The sequence below is a fragment of the Nerophis lumbriciformis genome, linkage group LG28 (genome assembly GCF_033978685.3).
Source record: "Nerophis lumbriciformis linkage group LG28, RoL_Nlum_v2.1, whole genome shotgun sequence".
In the NCBI taxonomy this organism is placed as follows: Eukaryota; Metazoa; Chordata; class Actinopteri; order Syngnathiformes; family Syngnathidae; genus Nerophis; species Nerophis lumbriciformis.
The window spans coordinates 34,856,402-34,879,371 of NC_084575.2; the positions used below are offsets into that span (position 1 = coordinate 34,856,402).

At 38.7% G+C, this 22,970-nt stretch overlaps 2 protein-coding genes across 2 annotated transcripts in view; both read left to right on the forward strand.

The window, feature by feature from the left end:
- Nucleotides 1-15,686, forward strand: part of nhej1 (nonhomologous end-joining factor 1) — a 61,608-nt gene extending 45,922 nt beyond the window's left edge. The window contains exons 6-8 of the mRNA XM_061923493.2: nucleotides 4,108-4,261; nucleotides 9,397-9,515; nucleotides 15,455-15,686. Coding sequence (XP_061779477.1) covers nucleotides 4,108-4,261; nucleotides 9,397-9,515; nucleotides 15,455-15,529 — 348 coding nt within the window. The 3' untranslated portion in view covers nucleotides 15,530-15,686. The remainder of the gene's footprint in view (nucleotides 1-4,107; nucleotides 4,262-9,396; nucleotides 9,516-15,454) is intronic.
- A 6,455-nt stretch (nucleotides 15,687-22,141) lies between these two features.
- LOC133571080 (indian hedgehog B protein-like) overlaps nucleotides 22,142-22,970 on the forward strand; it is a 62,733-nt gene continuing 61,904 nt past the window's right edge. The window contains exon 1 of the mRNA XM_061924124.1: nucleotides 22,142-22,550. Within this exon, the coding sequence (XP_061780108.1) occupies nucleotides 22,251-22,550 (300 nt within the window). The 5' untranslated portion in view covers nucleotides 22,142-22,250. The remainder of the gene's footprint in view (nucleotides 22,551-22,970) is intronic.

Sequence of the window (22,970 nt, forward strand, 5' to 3'; positions counted from 1 at the left end):
CATATATAAAGCGCACCGGGTTATAAGGCGCACTGTCAGCTTTTGAGAAAATTTGTGGTTTTTAGGTGCGCCTTATAGTGCGGAAAATACGGTAAGATGAAATATCTCAAATAAGGGTGATATTTGCTTATTTTCTGTCTGATAAGATAATTCTTCTCACTAAGCAGATTTTATGTTAGAGTGTTTTACTTGTTTTAAGTGTTTTGCTCCTAAATGATCTCAGTTAGATATTACAGCTTGTTGCTGAGATTTGATGACCTATATTGAGTAAAACATGCTTGGAACTAGAATATCAAGTGTTGCAAAGCTGTGTCATCAACACTCACAAGTATAAAACTACTTTTTTAAAGCCATCATTTCTTATTTCAAGCATGAAAACAAAAATCATGGCTTTGGCACAGTACAGTAAACTGACAGTTAATATTTAAACATTTAACATTTCTAACAATTTTGAACAGAAATAGTTCATGCACATTCAGATAAAGTCTTCAAAATTACAATGAAAAATGTTTTGTCCGGGCTGTATATATGCGCACTAATTGACTGAAAGAGCACGCACTTGGCGTGATGATGTCATGTTATCCATGGAAAAATGCATTTTTAGACAATATGATTTGCCTGAGCGGCTAGGAGACCCCGAGAGTAACAAGCGCTTGCCTTGTTGCCTTTCCATTAAGAACAATAAATTAGTTTTTAGTATAAGTTTGCTGCTTTCAAGAAATGTAATGCCGAGCGCATATCATTATGTCAAGATAATGGCACTAGCATTTACTTCATTTAAGAACATTTTTCAACATATTGAGCAAAAAGGTCTCTTTTTTTTTTCTACCAAGAAAAGTGCACTTGTTATTAGTGAGAATATACTTATTTTAAGCTATTTTTGGGTTCATTGAAGTTAGCCAGAGGTGGGTAGAGTAGCCAGAAATTGTACTCAAGTAAGAGTACTGTTACTTTAGAGATTTATTACTCAAGTAAAAGTAAGGAGTAGTCACCCAAATATTTACTTGAGTAAAAGTAAAAAGTATATTGTGAAAAAACTACTCAAGTACTGAGTAACTGATGAGTAACATACACACACATATATATATATATATATAACACTGAGTGATATCCATCCTGCAATGGCGCCCCATAATACACCTGCTGTGATCCTGTTTGTATGTTTTTATGTTTTTATTAATTCTATTTTAATTATTTATTTTTTATCGTGTTCTGTTTGTGTTGTGTTGTGTTTGCTCGGTACTCGTTTTATCTTTTAACCTGCTCATTGTACAGCACTTTGGCTACCCCTGTGGTAAATTTTAAATGTGCTCTATAAATAAAGTTGATTTGATTTGATTTGATATATATATATATATATATATATATATATATATATATATATATATATACATACACACATTTATATATATATACATATATATATATATATATATACACACATATATATATATACAGTATATAATTTATATTTATTTATTTTGCCGTTTTTGTTTACATGTTAAAGGTGTTTTAATGAATATACATGCATGTTTAACACATATAGATTCCTTTCTTTCATGAAGACAAGAATATAAGTTGGTGTATTACCTGATTGTGATGACTTGCATTGATTGTAATCAGACAGTAGTGATGATAACGTCCTCGTTTTCAAATGGAGGAGAAAAAAAGTTCCTCCTTTCTGTCTAATACCACATGAAAGTGGTTGGTTTTGGCATCTTATTTGTCCAGCTTCCATATTCCTTTTTATACACTTTACAAGAAATACATTGGCGGCAAACTCCGTAGCTTGCTAGCTTGTTTGCGCTGGCTTTCGGAGACTCTTTTTTGAAAGCGCAGGCGCGATGGAGCGGCACTTTTATTGTGAAGACAGGAACTGTGCAGTCAGTCTTTAGGCTTTTGAAGGGATGTACGGTTGAAATAAAAAAGGGTCTTTTTTCCTTCACACTTTTGATTGATTGATTGGAACTTTTATTAGTAGATTGCACAGTACAGTACATATTCCGTACAATTGACCACTAAATGGTAACACCCCAATACGTTTTTCAACTTGTTTAAGTCAGGTCATGTGACCGCCTGGCTCTGTTTGATTGGTCCAACGTCACCAGTGACTGCATCTGATTGGTGGAACGGAGTGAACGTCACCAGTGACTGTATTTGTTGAAACGCAGGCACTATGAAGGTCTGTCTGACAGACCAAAACAAACAAAGCGTGCATTAACAGATCGATTAAAATTAGTAGCGAGTAGAGAGTTGAATGTAGATAAAAGTAGCGGAGTAAAAGTAGCGTTTATTCTCTATAAATACACTCAAGTAAAAGTAAAAGTATGTTGCATTAAAACTACTCTTAGAAGTACAATTTATCCCAAAAGTTACTCAAGTAGATGTAACGGAGTAAATGTAGCGCGTTACTACCCACCTCTGAATGCTAGACATAGGGAGACCCGAAAATAATACGTTACAGTAGTCGAGACGAGACGTAACGAACGCATGAATAATGATCTCAGCGTCGCTAGTGGATAAAATAGAACACATTTTAGCGATATTACGGAGATGAAAGAAGGCCGTTTTAGTAACACTCTTAATGTGTGACTCAAAGGAGAGAGTTGGGTGGAAGATAATACCCAGATTCTTTACTGATTCGCCTTGTGTAATTGTTTGGTTGTCAAATGTTAAGGTGGTATTATTAAATAAATGTCGGTGTTTAGCAGGACCGATAATCAGCATTTCCGTTTTCTTGGCGTTGAGTTGCAAGAAGTTAGCGGACATCCATTGTTTAATTTCATTAAGACACGCCTCCAGCTGACTACAATCCGGCGTGTTGGTCAGCTTTAGGGGCATGTAGAGTTGGCTGTCATCAGCATAACAATGAAAGCTAACACCGTATTTGCGTATGATGTCGCCTAGCGGCAGCATGTAAATACTAAAGAGTGCAGGGCCAAGAACCGAACCCTGAGGAACTCCGCACGTTACCTTAACATAGTCCGAGGTCACATTATTATGGGAGACGCACTGCATCCTGTCAGTAAGATAAGAGTTAAACCACGACAAAGCTAAGTCTGACATACCAATACGTGTTTTGATACGCTCTAATAAAATATTATGATGGACGGTATCGAAAGCAGCGCTAAGATCAAGAAGCAGCAACATAGATGACGCATCAGAATCCATCGTTAGCAGTAGATCATTAGTCATTTTTGCGAGGGCTGTCTCCGTAGAGTGATTTGCCCTGAAACCGGATTGAAAAGGTTCACAGAGATTGTTAGACACTAAGTGTTCATTCAGCTGCTGTGCGACAATTTTTTCGAGGATTTTCGAAATAAAGGGAAGGTGGGACACCGGTCGGTAGTTTACCATGAGGTCAGGATTTACTTCATTTAAGAACATTTTTCAACATATTGAGCAAAAAGGTCTCTTTTTTTTTTCTACCAAGAAAGGTGCACTTGTTATTAGTGAGAATATACTTATTTTAAGGTATTTTTGGGTTCATTGAAGTTAGCTAATTTGACTTGTTTCGTTAAGTCTTGACAAGCCAAATTATCTTGTTCTATTGGCAGATAATTTTGCTTAGTTGAAATAAAATATCCCTCATTTTTGTATTTTTTTCTTCTTGTTTTTGAACACTGACTTTTTGCAGTGTATAAGGTTGGCTTTTTGCTTGGGTCGTCCCCCCCCCCCCTCCGCACATTGCTTCCTCTGTGCCCAAGGCAGAAGAACTAAGCCTCCCTATTTATTTTTACGATATTCAAACAAACAAATCACAAAAATAAATCAATGCGAAACCTCGACGCCTAACCAAAGTGTGCTGAGGAGCCCCTTGGCCCGGCGGCGAGCAGGAGACCACCAATTTCTGAGGGTCAATATTTGAGGAGCTAATTTGGAGGAGTTGTGCTACCCAGTGGTGTGAAAGAAGGACTTGGCAAGTTTAGTGTTGATCTGTGTCACATAATGTGTCATCTGACTGTTGAGCCTTGATGAATACGATCATGTGACTTCTTCCCCACTTAACGAACTTTAAAACAAACACATCAAAATGACGGAGAAGTCGTTTGATTGCATTGCCATTAAATGTCCTGTTCCACCTATTCATGTGTTCTCCTCAACCAGACTCTTCCTGTGGTTTGTTCCGACCTTCACGGCCTTCAGAACTTCGGCGGCAACCTCCAGGAGCTTTACGCCGCCGTCACGGCGCACGGAAACGCACGCAAGCGCAAACTGTCTGATCAGGACCGGCAGGATCCTGATCTCACACCATCCACAGGTTTGTTTTCTATTACTTTGTACATGTAAAACACCCAAAAGCAGTGAAGTTGCCACGTTGTCCATCCATCCATCCATCTTCTTCCGCTTATCCGAGGTCGGGTCGCGGGGGCAGCAGCTTAAGCAGGGAAGCCCAGACTTTCCTCTCCCCAGCCACTTCGTCCAGCTCCTCCCGGGGGATCCCGAGGCGTTCCCAGGCCAGCCGGGAGACATAGTCTTCCCAACGTGTCCTGGGTCTTCCCCGTGGCCTCCTACCGGTTGGACGTGCCCTAAACACCTCCCGAGGGAGGCGTTCGGGTGGCATCCTGACCAGATGCCCGAACCACCTCATCTGGCTCCTCTCGATGTGGAGGAGCAGTGGCTTTACTTTGAGCTCCCCCCGGATGACAGAGCTTCTCACCCTATCTCTAAGGGAGAGCCCCGCCACCCGGCGGAGGAAACTCATTTCGGCCGCCTGTACCCGTGATCTTGTCCTTTCGGTCATAACCCAAAGCTCATGACCATAGGTGAGGATGGGAACGTAGATCGACCGGTAAATTGAGAGCTTTGCCTTCCGGCTCAGCTCCTTCTTCACCACAACGGATCGATACAGCGTCCGCATTACTGAAGATGCCGCACCGATCCGCCTGTCGATCTCACGATCCACTTTTCCCTCACTCGTGAACAAGACTCCTAGGTACTTGAACTCCTCCACTTGGGGCAGGGTCTCCTCCCCAACCCGGAGATGGCACTCCACCCTTTTCCGGGCGAGAACCATGGACTCGGACTTGGAGGTGCTGATTCTCATCCCAGTCGCTTCACACTCGGCTGCGAACCGATCCAGTGAGAGCTGAAGATCCTGGCCAGATGAAGCCATCAGGACCACATCATCTGCAAAAAGCAGAGACCTAATCCTGCAGCCACCAAACCGGATCCCCTCAACGCCTTGACTGCGCCTAGAAATTCTGTCCATAAAAGTTATGAACAGAATCGGTGACAAAGGGCAGCCTTGGCGGAGTCCAACCCTCACTGGAAACGTGTCCGACTTACTGCCGGCAATGCGGACCAAGCTCTGACACTGATCATACAAGGAGCGGACTGCCACAATCAGACAGTCCGATACCCCATACTCTCTGAGCACTCCCCACAGGACCTCCCGAGGGACACGGTCGAATGCCTTCTCCAAGTCCACAAAGCACATGTAGACTGGTTGGGCAAACTCCCATGCACCCTCAAGGACCCTGCTGAGAGTATAGAGCTGGTCCACAGTTCCACGACCAGGACGAAAACCACACTGTTCCTCCTGAATCCGAGGTTCGACTATCCGGCGTAGCCTCCTCTCCAGTACACCTGAATAGACTTTACCGGGAAGGCTGAGGAGTGTGATCCCACGATAGTTGGAACACACCCTCCGGTTCCCCTTCTTAAAGAGAGGAACCACCACCCCGGTCTGCCAATCCAGAGGTACCGCCCCAGATGTCCACGCGATGCTGCAGAGTCTTGTCAACCAAGACAGCCCCACAGCATCCAGAGCCTTAAGGAACTCCGGGCGGATCTCATCCACCCCCGGGGCCTTGCCACCGAGGAGCTTTTTAACTACCTCAGCAACCTCAGCCCCAGAAATAGAAGAGCCCACCACAGATTCCCCAGGCACTGCTTCCTCATAGGAAGACGTGTCGGTGGGATTGAGGAGGTCTTCGAAGTATTCCCTCCACCGATCCACAACATCCGCAGTCGAGGTCAGCAGAACACCATCCGCACCATACACGGTGTTGACACTGCACTGCTTCCCCTTCCTGAGGCGGCGGATGGTGGTCCAGAATCGCTTCGAAGCCGTCCGGAAGTCGTTTGCCACGTTGTGTAAATGGTAAATAAAAAGAGAATACAACAAATCCTTTTCAACTTATATTCAATTGAATAGACTGCAAAGACAAGATATTTCATGTTCACACTGAGAAACTTTCTTATTTTTTGCAAATAAACATGAACTTAGAATTTAATGGCAGCAACACATTGCAAAAAAGGCATTTTTACCACTGCGTTACATGGCCTTTCCTTTTAACAACACTCATTTGGGAACTGAGGAGACACATTTTTGAAGTGGAATTCTTTCCCATTCTTGCTTGATGTACAGCTTAAGTTGTTCAACAGTCTCCCTTCTCATGTTTTAGCCTTCATATTGCACCACACATTTTCAGGCAGGCCAGTCTAGTACCCGCACTCTTTTACTATGAAGCCACGCTGTTGTAACATGTGGCTTGGCATTGTCTTGCTGTGAAATAAGCAGGGGCGTCCATGATAACGATGCTTGGATGGCAACATATGTTGCTCCAAAAGCTGTATGTACCTTTCAGCATTAATGGTGCCTTCACAGATGTGTAAGTTACCCATGTCTTGGCCACTAATACACCCCCATACCATCATACATGCTGCCTTTTACACTTTCACCCTAGAACAATCCGGATGGTTCTTTTCCTCTTTGGTCCGGAGGACACGATGTCCACAATTTGAAATGTGGACTCGTCAGACCACAGAACACTTTTCCACTTGGCATCAGTCCAACCTTAGATCTGCTCGGGCCCAGCAGCGGCGTTTCTGGGTGTTGTTGATAAATGGCTTTGGCTTTGCATAGTTGCACTTACAGATGTAGCGACCAACTGTAGTTACTGACAGTGGGTTTCTGAAGTGTTCCTGAGCCCATGTGGTGATATCCTTTACACACCGATGTGGCTTTTTGATGCAGTACCGGCCGAGGTATCCAAGGTCACGGGTATTCAATGTTGGTTTTCGGTCTTGACGCTTACGTGCGGCGATTTCTCCAGATTGTCCGAACCTTTTGATGATATTACGGAGCGTAGATGGTGAAATCCCTAAATTCCTTGCAATAGCTGGTTGAGAATTTTTTTTTTTTTTTTTAGACCAGTTGATCTGCCGTTTCTTTTCTTTTCTCCTCTGCTCCCCCCTATCCCTTGTGGAAGGGGAGACACAAAGGTCCGGTGGCCATGGATGGGGTGCTGGCTGTCCGGGGTCGGGACCCGGGGTGGACCGCTCGCCTGTGTATCGGTTGGGAACATCTCTGCGCTGCTGACCCGTCTCCGCTCGGGATGGTGTCCTGCTGACCCCACTGTGGACTGGACTCTTACTGTTATGCTGGATCCACTATGGACTAGACTCTCACTATTATGTTGGATCCACTATGGACTGGACTCTCACACTATTATGTTGGATCCACTATGGACTAGACTCTCACTATTATGTTGGATCCACTATGGACTGGACTCTCACACTATTATGTTGGATCCACTATGGACTAGACTCTCACTATTATGTTGGATCCACTATGGACTGGACTCTCACACTATTATGTTAGATCCACTGTGGACTGGACTCTTACTGTTATGCTGGATCCACTATGGACTAGACTCTCACTATTATGTTGGATCCACTATGGACTGGACTCTCTCACTATTATGTTAGATCCACTATGGACTGGACTCTCTCACTATTATGTTAGATCCACTATGGACTGGACTCTCACTATTATGTTGGATCCACTATGGACTGGACTCTCACACTATTATGTTAGATCCACTATGGACTGGACTCTCACACTATTATGTTAGATCCACTATGGACTAGACTCTCACTATTATGTTGGATCCACTATGGACTGGACTCTCACACTATTATGTTAGATCCACTGTGGACTGGACTCTTACTGTTATGCTGGATCCACTATGGACTAGACTCTCACTATTATGTTGGATCCACTATGGACTGGACTCTCTCACTATTATGTTAGATCCACTATGGACTGGACTCTCTCACTATTATGTTAGATCCACTATGGACTGGACTCTCACTATTATGTTAGATCCACTATGGACTGGACTCTCACACTATTATGTTAGATCCACTGTGGACTGGACTCTTACTGTTATGCTGGATCCACTATGGACTAGACTCTCACTATTATGTTAGATCCACTATGGACTGGACTCTCACACTATTATGTTAGATCCACTGTGGACTGGACTCTTACTGTTATGCTGGATCCACTATGGACTAGACTCTCACTATTATGTTGGATCCACTATGGACTGGACTCTCTCACTATTATGTTAGATCCACTATGGACTGGACTCTCTCACTATTATGTTAGATCCACTATGGACTGGACTCTCACTATTATGTTGGATCCACTATGGACTGGACTCTCACACTATTATGTTAGATCCACTATGGACTGGACTCTCACACTATTATGTTAGATCCACTGTGGACTGGACTCTTACTGTTATGCTGGATCCACTATGGACTAGACTCTCACTATTATGTTGGATCCACTATGGACTGGACTCTCACACTATTATGTTAGATCCACTGTGGACTGGACTCTTACTGTTATGCTGGATCCACTATGGACTAGACTCTCACTATTATGTTGGATCCACTATGGACTGGACTCTCACAATATTATGTCAGACCCACTCGACATCCATTGCATTTGGTCTCCCTAGAGGGGGGGGGGGGTTACCCACATATGCGGTCCTCTCCAAGGTTTCTCATAGTCATTCACATCGACGTCACACTGGGGTGAGTTTTTCCTTGCCCTTATGTGGGCTCTGTACCGAAGATGTCGTTGTGGCTTGTGCAGCCCTTTGAGACACTTGTGATTTAGGGCTATATAAATAAACATTGATTGATTGATTGATTGATTCTTAAACAATTTGCTCAGGCATTTGTTGACAAAGTGGTGACCCTCGCCCCCGTCCTTGTTTGTGAACGACTGAGCATTTCATGGAAGCTGCTTTTATACCCAATCATGGCACCCACCTGTTCCCAATTAGCCTGTTCACCTGTGGGATGTTCCAAATAAGTCTTTGATGAGCATTCCTCAACTTTCTCACTCTTTTTTGCCACTTGTGCCAGCTTTTTTGAAACATGTTGCAGGCATTCAAATTCCAAATGAGTAACAATGTTTACCAGTGTGAACATGAAATATCTTGTCTTTGCAGTCTATTCAATTGAATATAAGTTGAAAAGGATTCGTTGTATTCTCTTTTTATTTACCATTTAGTGACAACTTCACCGCTTTTGGCTTTTGTCGTACTGTTTGATCAAAACTGTGTGTGTTTGGCCCATGACACTACTCAGGTGTTGAAGCGGGTGTTGCTGCAGTTGCTGAAGCAGGAGAAGAAGACGGAGACCAGAAGCAGACAAGTCAAGTGGAGGAACCAAGAGACAAGAAGGTGGACACACCCGAGGTGCAGCAGGTATGGCCGTCACATCCTCAGGTCATGAGAGGAGCAGGCAAGAGATCCTACAAAGTTTGGGATCAGTTCCACACCAGCAAATACAAGGCCAGTATTGGCGATGTCGTTACCGATACTGATACTGACCAAGATACTGATACTGACCAAGATGGTTTATGGACACTTTGGTACATTTAATACATATTGGGCCTGATTTACTAAAAGTGTGCGTGTAATAAAACACGTGCAACCACACGCTAAGCCAATCTACTAAACGTGTGCAAAGTGGATTGAATAAGGTGTTCAATCCATTTGGAGTCTCTGTCTTCATTAGTATGCAAAATATATGCTGATCACAATACTGAGAGGAGAAGATGCAGATATAATTATTTATTCATCAACACTTATCACCGTTTTGCAAGCACTATTTTGCAGTTTTATTTTGCATGTGCGAGAAGGATGTGCAAAGTGACCGTTGCAAATAAGATGCAAAAAACCAACCACTTTCATGTGGTATTGGACAGAAAGGAGGACTTTTTTTCTCCTCCATTCGAAAATGCGGACGTTATCATCACCACTGTCTGATTCCTATCAATGCAAGTCATCACAATCAGGTAATACACCAACTTATATTCTTGTCTTCATGAAAGAAAGGAATCTATATGTGTTAAACATGCTTGTATTATCTTTAAACACCTTTAACTTGTTAACAATATTAACTATATGTGTTAAACATGCTTGTTTTATCTTTAACCACCTTTAAGTTGTTAACAATATTAACTATTTGTGTTAAACATGCTTGTATTATTTTTAAACACCTTTAACTTGTTAACAATATTAACTATATGTGTTAAACATGCTTGTATTATCTTTAACCACCTTTAACTTGTTAACAATATTAACTATATGTGTTAAACATGCTTGTATTATCTTTAAACACCTTTAAGTTGTTAACAATATTAACTATTTGTGTTAAACATGCTTGTATTATCTTTAACCACCTTTAACTTGTTAACGATATTAACTATATGTGTTAAACATGCTTGTATTATCATTAAACACCTTTAACTTGTTAACAATATTAACTATATGTATTAAACATGCTTGTATTATCATTAAACACCTTTAACTTGTTAACAATATTAACTATATGTGTTAAACATGCTTGTATTATCTTTAACCACCTTTAACTTGTTAACAATATTAACTATATGTGTTAAACATGCTTGTATTATCTTTAACCACCTTTAACTTGTTAACAATATTAACTATATGTGTTAAACATGCTTGTTTTATCTTTAACCACCTTTAACTTGTTAACAATATTAACTATATGTGTTAAACAGGCTTGCATTATCTTTAAACACCTTTTATTTGTTAACAATATCAACTATATGTATTAAACATACTTGCATTATCTTTAAACACCTTTAACTTGTTAACAATATTAACTATATGTATTAAACATACTTGTATTATCATTAAACACCTTTAACTTGTTAACAATATCAACTATATGTATTAAACATGCATTATCTTTAAACACCTTTAACTTAACAATATTAACTATATGTATTAAACATACTTGTATTATCATTAAACACCTTTAACTTGTTAACAATATCAACTATATGTATTAAACATACTTGCATTATCTTTAAACACCTTTAACTTGTTAACAATATCAACTATATGTATTAAACATACTTGTATTATCATTAAACACCTTTAACTTGTTAACAATATTAACTATATGTATTAAACATACTTGCATTATTTTTAACCACCTTTAACTTGTTAACAATATCAACTATATGTATTAAACATACTTGCATTATCTTTAAACACCTTTAACTTGTTAACAATATTAACTATATGTGTTAAACATGCTTGCATTATCATTAAACACCTTTAACTTGTTAACAAAAACATATATTTCATAAATAAGTAAATATAAATGATATATATGAATGAGGTAGATCCCCACGACATGATCAATTAAAAAGTAGCTCTTGCTGTATAGTAACCAAACTGTAGCAACATTGTTATTGTAAGAGTGAACGCTGAGGAACTAGTTTTCTAGCGTAGTAACACATCGCCGTGTATTAGCTGTAAAAGCTAACTACGGCAAGAGATAAGCGAGCTTCTACGTCAACACGAAATGCATTTGAGTTTGTAACGCACAACACTGTGATAGGACACATATCTGTACTGAGTGGAAAACATCAACAATCATATTACAGTATTATTTCATGTTTTGTTAGTACGCAGACAAGGTAGTACTGTAGTTGTACTAACATGCATGTAGTACTGTAGTTGTACTAACATGCATGTAGTACTGTAGTTGTACTAACATGCATGTAGTACTGTAGTTGTACTAACATGCATGTAGTACTGTAGTTGTACTAACATGCATGTAGTACTGTAGTTGTACTAACATACATGTAGTACTGTAGTTGTACTAACATGCATGTAGTACTGTAGTTGTACTAACATGCATGGCGTGCTGCGTGTATCCTGATCTATATTAACCTGGGACTCAATCGATGGACACTTGTTTGTTTGGTCAAGATGTCTTGATTTTGTGTAAGAAATCAATTTAGAGTATATCAAAATAGCTTGTCTCAGAGCTCCACATTCATAGCGTCCTTGCTTTAGACTCATTCTCACAGCTTCCGTCTGCTCCAGCGTCGCGCTTGCTTTTCTAAGCAGCAGTTCATCCTCAGTACATCTAGCTTCAAAAACAGAATGTTGTGAATCAGGGGTGCTCACACTTTTTCTGCAGGCGAGCTACTTTTCAATTGATCAAGTCGTGGGGATCTACCTCATTCATATATATCATTTATATTTACTTATTTATGAAACATATGTTTTTGTTAACAAGTTAAAGGTGTTTAATGATAATGCAAGCATGTTTAACACATATAGTTAATATTGTTAAAAAATTAAAGGTGTTTAATGATAATACAAGTATGTTTAATACATATAGTTGATATTGTTAACAGGTTAAAGGTGTTTAAAGATAATACAAGCATGTTTAACTCATATAGTTAATATTGTTAACAAGTTAAAGGTGGTTAAAGATAAAACAAGCATGTTTAACACATATAGTTAATATTGTTAACAAGTTAAAGGTGGTTAAAAATAATACAAGAATGTTTAATACATATAGTTAATATTGTTAACAACTTAAAGGTGTTTAAAGATAATACAAACATGTTTAGCACATATAGTTAATATTGTTAAAAAATGAAAGGTGTTTAATGATAATACAAGAATGTTTAATACATATAGTTAATATTGTTAACAACTTAAAGGTGTTTAAAGATAATACAAGCATGTTTAACACATATACCGTATTTTCCGCACTATTAGCCGCACCTAAAAACCACAAATTTACTCAAAAGCTGACAGTGCGGCTTTTAACCCGGTGCGCTTTATATATGGATTAATATTAAGATTCATTTTCATAAAGTTTCGGTCTCGCAACTACGGTAAACAGCCGCCATCTTTTTTCCCCGTAGAAGAGGAAGTGCTTCTTCTTCTACGCAAGCAACCGCCAAGGTAAGCACCCGCCCCCATAGAACAGGAAGCGCTTCTTCTTCTACTGTAAGCAACCGCCCGCCCGCGTAGAAGAAGAAAAAGCGCGCGGATATTACCGTACGTTTCATTTCCTTTGTGTGTTTGCATCTGTAAAGACCACAAAATGGCTCCTACTAAGCGACAGGGATCCGGTTCATGAAAAGACGCAATCTCTCCATCCGCACACGGACTACTATTTCACAGCAACTGCCTAAAGACTTTCAAGAAAAGCTGGCTACTTTCCGTGCATATTGTAAAAACAAGATAGCTGAAAAAAAGATCCGGCCAGAGAACATTATCAACATGGACGAGGTTCCACTGACTTTTGATATTCCTGTGAACCGCACTGTGGATACAACGGGAGCACGTACGGTGAATATTCGCACCACAGGGAATGAGAAGTCATCCTTCACTGTGGTTCTAGCTTGCCATGCTAATGGCCAGAAACTTCCACCCATGGTGATATTCAAAAGGAAGACCTTGCCAAAAGAGACCTTTCCAGCCGGCGTCATCATAAAAGCTAACTCGAAGGGATGGATGGATGAAGAAAAGGTGAGCGAGTGGTTAAGGTAAGTTTACGCGAAGAGGCCGGGTGGCTTTTTTCACGCAGCTCCGTCCATGTTGATATACGACTCCATGCGCGCCCACATCACGCTGGTTTTTAATATATTATTAAAGTTTGACTGACCTATCCGACTGTTTTTTTGACATTCCTTTAGCGCAGTTAGATGCGGCTTAATACACGGGGCGGCTTATAGGTGGACAAAGTTTTGAAATATGCCGTTCATTGAAGGCGCGGCTTATAACCCAGGGCGCCTTATGGTGCGGAAAATACGGTAGTTAATATTGTTATAACTTAAAGGTGTTTAAAGATAATACAAGCATGTTTAGCACATATAGTTAATATTGTTAACAAGTTAAAGGTGTTTAAAGATAATACAAGCATGTTTAACACATATAGATTCCTTTCTTTCATGAAGACAAGAATATAAGTTGGTGTATTACCTGATTGTGATGACTTGCATTGATTGGAATCAGACAGTAGTGCTGATAATGTCCGCATTTTCGAATGGAGGAGAAAAAAAAGTCCTCCTTTCTGTCCAATACCACATGAAAGTGGTTGGTTTTTGGCATCTTATTTGTCCAGCTTCCGTACTCCTTTGTATACACTTTACAAGAAATACATTGTCGGCAAACTCCGTAGCTTGCTAGCTTGTGCACGCCAGCCTTCAGAGACTCTTATTTTGGTAGCGCAGGCAGGATGAAGCAGAGCTTTTATTGTGCAACTGTGCAGTCGGTCTTTGGAGTTTTGACGACAGGTACGGCGCCAGAGTCTGTTGAAATAAAGTGTTTCTCGCCTTCCAGTCGGTAATTTTAATGAGCTGGCAGCAGCCAGCGTCATCTCAGAAGACCCTCGAATGTCAATCAAGTGACGAAAGTGACGTCATAGTGAAGATTTATGATCGCTCATTTTTAGGACTATTTTTTTAATGCCTGGCTGGTGATCGACTGACACACCCTCCGAGATCGACCGAAAGATCGCGATCGACGTAATGAGCACCCCTGTTGTGAATCCTGATTTGTCCAAAAATAGTTGTCTTTGTTGTCTATTACCAAGTCTGCCATGGTTAGAACACACTTTGATTCCAGAAGTAGGAACACACATGTTGCCAGAAGTCAGAAGTGCGCGGAAGAAACCAGACCTGGAAATTATTAAAATGATCAAAATGAAGTAAATATTGTACTTATTGTACTTTCTTGCTTGATGTACAGCTTAATTTGTTCAACAGTCCGGGGGTCTCCGTTGTGCTATTTTAGGCTTCATAATGCGCCACACATTTTCAATGGGAGACAGGTCTGGACTACAGACAGGCCAGTCTAGTACCCACACTCTTTTACTATGAAGCCACGTTGATGTAACACGTGGCTTGGCATTGTCTTGCTGACTATTACTGCTTTGCATTCTCTCCATGAGCTTCAAGAGGTAGTCCTCTGAAATGGTATTCACTTCACAGGTGTGCCTTATCAGGGTTGATTAGTGGAATGTCTTGCTTTACCAAAGGTGTTGGGACCATCAGTTGTGTTGTGAATGAGAAGGTGTGTCCAAACTTTTGATCTGTACTGTTTAATGACATTGAAAGGTAACTGGCTATAGTCAGACTGTGGTCCATTTACTGCCTCCTTCTTGTCAGAGCACACACTGCTGATTGCAGAAGCTTTGACAGTTCTTAAAAAAAAACAAAAAAAACAAACTTGAGACACACTTGACATTAAATTCGGCCAAATTCAGTGTGTCTCTAAATGTTCCACACAAAGATTATTGGTCAGTTGTGAGAACACAACAACAATTAACATTTGTGTTGCTCGTCCGCTTTCAGCTGGTCTCCTGCTGCCGTGCTGAGCGAGGGTCTTCCAAAGCAAAGAAGAAGAAAGGTTTGGGCTTGTTCAGATGAAACACAAACTGCATTTTTTAAAGGACATTTTAATTCGTTAGTTTTTAAATCGATTTTAATCATGGACTCAATTTTATTATTTTATCATTGGAAATGTAGGCATGTAATGTTGTAATAAATATTAAAAATAAATGACTTGAATATTGTGTCAAACAAGTTCTCGAAGAAATGAATTATTTGCTGAATTAATTTCTGAAAATGCTTACAAAATAACTTAAGTTTTGGACCCCCATTAGTATATTTGAGTCAGATGTGCTTAATCACTTACATTTAAGCAACTTCACATGCAATAAGTTACAATAAGGTCATTTGCACATCAATCAATCAATGTTTATTTATATAGCCCTAAATCACAAGTGTCTCAAAGGGCTGCACAAGCCACAACGACATCCGCGGTACAGAGCCCACATAAGGGCAAGGAAAAACTCACAACCCCAATAGGACGTTGATGTGAATTCGGTCTTTGGTTTTCTTGTTGGCCCGTGCAGACAAAAACCACAGCTTGCATCAGAACATTACAGGGCAACACTGAAAAGAAAAGTACAGTAGTACCACAACTTATGACTTTATTAATTGGTTCTGTGTTGGTACCTCAAATAAATTGCTCATATAAAAAACATTGAATTGGTGGCTGACCTCAATTTTACCATCTAACATGCCTTCAAAAACTACGGAGCCCCTAAAGGGACATGGGGGAAAAAAATGTTAATAATTGTTTTTCTTAAAAAAAAATGTTTTAGACATGTATCTCGTGCACACGAGAAACTTTTTTATAAAGTTATAAAAAAAAAAAAAATGTTTTATGATTTTTTTATTTTTTTTTTTAGACATGTACAGGTAAAAGCCAGTAAATTAGAATATTTTGAAAAACTTGATTTATTTCAGTAATTGCATTCAAAAGGTGTAACTTGTACATTATATTTATTCATTGCACACAGACTGATGCATTCAAATGTTTATTTCATTTAATTTTGATGATTTGAAGTGGCAACAAATGAAAATCCAAAATTCCGTGTGTCACAAAATTAGAATATTACGTAAGGCTAATACAAAAAAGGGATTTTTAGAAATGTTGGCCAACTGAAAAGTATGAAAATGAAAAATATGAGCATGTACAATACTCAATACTTGGTTGGAGCTCCTTTTGCCTCAATTACTGCGTTAATGCGGCGTGGCATGGAGTCGATGAGTTTCTGGCACTGCTCAGGTGTTATGAGAGCCCAGGTTGCTCTGATAGTGGCCTTCAACTCTTCTGCGTTTTTGGGTCTGGCATTCTGCATCTTCCTTTTCACAATACCCCACAGATTTTCTATGGGGCTAAGGTCAGGGGAGTTGGCGGGCCAATTTAGAACAGAAATACCATGGTCCGTAAACCAGGCACGGGTAGATTTTGCGCTGTGTGCAGGCGCCAAGTCCTGTTGGAACTTGAAATCTCCATCTCCATAGAGCAGGTCAGCAGCAGGAAGCATGAAGTGCTCTAAAACTTGCTGGTAGACGGCTGCGTTGACCCTGGATCTCAGGAAACAGAGTGGACCGACACCAGCAGATGACATGGCACCCCAAACCATCACCCAACCATGCAAATTTTGCATTTCCTTTGGAAATCGAGGTCCCAGAGTCTGGAGGAAGACAGGAGAGGCACAGGATCCACGTTGCCTGAAGTCTAGTGTAAAGTTTCCACCATCAGTGATGGTTTGGGGTGCCATGTCATCTGCTGGTGTCGGTCCACTCTGTTTCCTGAGATCCAGGGTCAACGCAGCCGTCTACCAGCAAGTTTTAGAGCACTTCATGCTTCCTGCTGCTGACCTGCTCTATGGAGATGGAGATTTCAAGTTCCAACAGGACTTGGCGCCTGCACACAGCGCAAAATCTACCCGTGCCTGGTTTACGGACCATGGTATTTCTGTTCTAAATTGGCCCGCCAACTCCCCTGACCTTAGCCCCATAGAAAATCTGTGGGGTATTGTGAAAAGGAAGATGCAGAATGCCAGACCCAAAAACGCAGAAGAGTTGAAGGCCACTATCAAAGCAACCTGGGCTCTCATAACACCTGAGCAGTGCCAGAAACTCATCGACTCCATGCCACGCCGCATTAACGCAGTAATTGAGGCAAAAGGAGCTCCAACCAAGTTTTGAGTATTGTACATGCTCATATTTTTCATTTTCATACTTTTCAGTTGGCCAACATTTCTAAAAATCCCTTTTTTGTATTAGCCTTAAGTAATATTCTAATTTTGTGACACACGGAATTTTGGATTTTCATTTGTTGCCACTTCAAATCATCAAAATTAAATGAAATAAACATTTGAATGCATCAGTCTGTGTGCAATGAATAAATATAATGTACAAGTTACACCTTTTGAATGCAATTACTGAAATAAATCAAGTTTTTCAAAATATTCTAATTTACTGGCTTTTACCTGTATGTATGACAAGTCGGGACACTTTGACAGCCATTTAGGACCTGGAACTGGCCCTCTTGGGGCGGTATAGCTCGGTTGGTAGAGTGGCCGTGCCAGCAATTTGAGGGTTCCAGGTTCGATCCCCGCTTCCGCCATCCTAGTCACTGCCGTTGTGTCCTTGGGCAAGACACTTTACCCACCTGCTCCCAGTGCCACCCACACTGCTTTAAATGTAACTTAGATATTGGCTTTCACTATGTAAGCGCTTTGAGTTACTAGAGAAAAAGCGCTATATAAATATAATTCACTTCACTTCACTCTACCCCGTTTCTTTGCGAGGATTATGAGACATTTTTCACCTAAACGGGAATATATGAACATCCGAGCAGTCGGCATCCTATAACAGCAGACCTTGTACAGTAAGTGATGTTTTATTATGTTTGTTGGCTCTCATTAAGTCTGCAGTGAGCAGGAATCAGGGATGAAAAAAAAAAAGCAATTGTGATGCATTTTTTAAATCACTGCTTAAAATAATCAAAATATGTAAATATAAAATGTTATTATGAATGTTACTACGTGACATATATACTTACATCATGTATATATTACATGTTATTATGAATGTTACTACATGACATATATACTTACATCATGTATATATTACATGTTATTATGAATGTTACTACATGACATATATACTTACATCATGTATATATTACATGTTATTATGAATGTTACTACATGACATATATACTTACATCATGTATATATTACATGTTATTATGAATGTTACTACATGACATATATACTTACATCATGTATATAATACATGTTATTATGAATGTTACTACATGACATATATACTTACATCATGTATATGACATGTTATTATGAATGTTACTAGATACTACATATATACTTACATCATGAATATATTACATGTTATTATGAATGTTACATGACATATATACTTACATCATGTATATATTACATGTTATTATGAATGTTACTACATGACATATATACTTACATCATGTATATATTACATGTTATTATGAATGTTACTACATGACATATATACTTACATCATGTATATATTACATGTTATTATGAATGTTACTACATGACATATATACTTACATCATGTATATATTACATGTTATTTTGAATGTTACTACATGACATATACACTTACATCATGTATATATTACATGTTATTATGAATGTTACTAGATACTACATATATACTTACATCATGTATATATTACATGTTATTATGAATATTACTACATGACATATATACTTACATCATGTATATATTACATGTTATTATGAATGTTACTAGATACTACATATATACTTACATCATGTATATATTGCATGTTATTATGAATGTTACTACATGACATATATACTTACATCATGTATATATTACATGTTATTATGAATGTTACTACATGACATATATACTTACATCATGTATATATTACATGTTATTATGAATGTTACTACATGACATATATACTTACATCATGTATATATTACATGTTATTATGAATGTTACTACATGACATATATACTTACATCATGTATATATTACATGTTATTATGAATGTTACTAGATACTACATATATACTTACATCATGTGTATATTACATGTTATTATGAATGTTACTACATTACATATATACTTACATCATGTATATATTACATGTTATTATGAATGTTACTACATTACATATATACTTACATCATGTATATATTACATGTTATTATGAATGTTACTACATGACATATATACTTACATCATGTATATATTACATGTTATTATGAATGTTACTAGATACTACATATATACTTACATCATGTATGTATTATGTTATTATGAATGTTACTAGATACTACATATATACTTACATCATGTATATGACATGTTATTATGAATGTTACTAGATACTACATATATACTTACATCATGTATATATTACATGTTATTATGAATGTTACTACATGACATACATACTTACATCATGAATATATTACATGTTATTATGAATGTTACATGACATATATACTTACATCATGTATATATTACATGTTATGAATGTTACTAGATACTACATATATACTTACATCATGTATATATTACATGTTATTATGAATGTTACTAGATACTACATATATACTTACATCATGTATGTATTATGTTATTATGAATGTTACTAGATACTACATATATACTTACATCATGTATATGACATGTTATTATGAATGTTACTAGATACTACATATATACTTACATCATGTATATATTACATGTTATTATGAATGTTACTACATGACATACATACTTACATCATGAATATATTACATGTTATTATGAATGTTACATGACATATATACTTACATCATGTATATATTACATGTTAAGAATGTTACTAGATACTACATATATACTTACATCATGTATATATTACATGTTATTATAAATGTTACTACATGACATATATACTTACATCATGTATATATTACATGTTATTATGAATGTTACTACATGACATATATACTTACATCATGTATATATTACATGTTATAATGAATGTTACTAGATACTACATATATACTTACATCATGTATATATTACATGTTATTATGAATGTTACTAGATACTACATATATACTTACATCATGTATATATTACATGTTATTATGAATGTTACTACATGACATATATACTTACATCATGTATATATTACATGTTATTATGAATGTTACTAGATACTACATATCTTCTTACATCATGTATATATTACATGTTATTATGAATGTTACTAGATACTACATATATACTTCCATCATGTATATATTACATGTTATTATGAATGTTACTACATGACATATATACTTACATCATGTATATATTACATGTTATTATGAATGTTACTAGATACTACATATATACTTACATCATGTGTATATTACATGTTATTATGAATGTTACTACATGACATATATACTTACATCATGTATATAATACATGTTATTATGAATGTTACTACATGACATATATACTTACATGTATATATGACATGTTATTATGAATGTTACTAGATACTACATATATACTTACATCACGTATATATTACATGTTATTATGAATGTTACTAGATACTACATATATACTTACATCATGTATATATTACATGTTATTATGAATGTTACTAGATACTACATATATACTTACATCATGTATATATTACATGTTATTATGAATGTTACTACATGACATATATACTTACATCATGTATATAATACATGTTATTATGAATGTTACTAGATACTACATATATACTTACATCATGTATATATTACATGTTATTATGAATGTTACTACATGACATATATACTTACATCATGTATATATTACATGTTATTATGAATGTTACTAGATACTACATATATACTTACATCATGTATATATTACATGTTATTATGAATGTTACTAGATACTACATATATACTTACATCATGTATTAATTACATGTTATTATGAATGTTACTAGATACTACATGTATACTTACATCATGTATATATTACATGTTATTATGAATGTTACTACATGACATATATACTTACATCATGTATATATTTAGAATGCATTTAAAAAAATCATTCCATCATGTCTTTCATAAGGATTGTGAACGATGGGCATGATTTAAAAACAATAATGTTTTGTTAACCAGGACGCCATGAAAGTATCAAAGTGCATTCCATTTCTTGTCCGAGGGTCTCTTGGAGAAAAGTGTGGCCCCTCCTGTCTGCCCTCTTATCTGCAGACTGCATGCGGCTGACAAAAGGCTGCCATGTTGACTTAAGGTGTTGCAGCATCTCGGGAATTCAACTGGACGTTGACACTGGAGCTGCTGTTCTCCTGGGAAGCACAGGAAGTGACGTCAGGCGCGAGCTCCTTCCCTCACCTGAACCACGATGACGTCACGTAGGTTGGACGGTGTTCAAAGGTCAAGGCTCACGTGAGGGAGGAGGAGGGACGCGGTGGTCCACTTCCACAGCGCGGGGATAGAGACACCCTATCACTGTCTCCAACTCGCTTCCTCCCCTCGCCTATTTATGCCCCAGCCTCGCCTTTTCATCCCAGCCTCCAAGTGCTCTGGGGCCGGGAGAGTCCATGTCGGCGGTGCGCACCGCAGCTCGCCCTTAAGGCGCACCTTTGGTCACTTTTACGCACGGAGGGGAATGGCGGCTCCGGGCGTGAGTCCTGCACTTTCGCCCCCGTTGTGAAGTGGGGACAGAGTCGGAATGTTGCTCCCGACGCTGCTGACGTGCCTCGCCGGCTGCGCCTTGGTCCTGACGCCGGGCTGCGGGGGCTGCGGGCCCGGGCGAGGTTACGGGAAAAGGCGCTCGCCCCGGAAGTTGGCGCCGCTCGCCTACAAGCAGTTCAGCCCCAACGTGGCCGAGAAGACGCTGGGGGCCAGCGGGAGGTACGAGGGCAAAATAAGCCGCAACTCGGAGCGCTTCAAGGAGCTCACCCCCAACTACAACCCGGACATCATCTTCAAGGATGAGGAGAACACAGGTGCGGACCGCATGATGACGCAGGTGAGGCGCACACCTTCCATGGCGCACTTTGAGCAGTCTGCAGACGCGTGGAGCTTCTTATCTTTCTTTTCCCACATTCTTTGTTGACTCAAGGCCGCGAATAAACCTTGTTGTGTCTTTTGTGTCCAACTAGCAGCACGTCCATGTTGTTACTTGCATGCTCTTGTATAGTTGGAGACCAGGCGGGGTCCGTGCATGGTCCTGTGCTGTGAGGCAGGGGCCACACTCTGGACCGTGGAAGCATGAGCACTGTGGGGGGCCACACTTTTCTAGCACATATATTTATCACGTTCAACTCACTTTTCTCACATTCAATCACTTTTCTCACATTTAAACTCATTTTTCTCACATTTAACTCACTTTTCAATCTAATCAATTCTACCATGAATCCATTTAAGTGGACCCCGACTTAAACAAGTG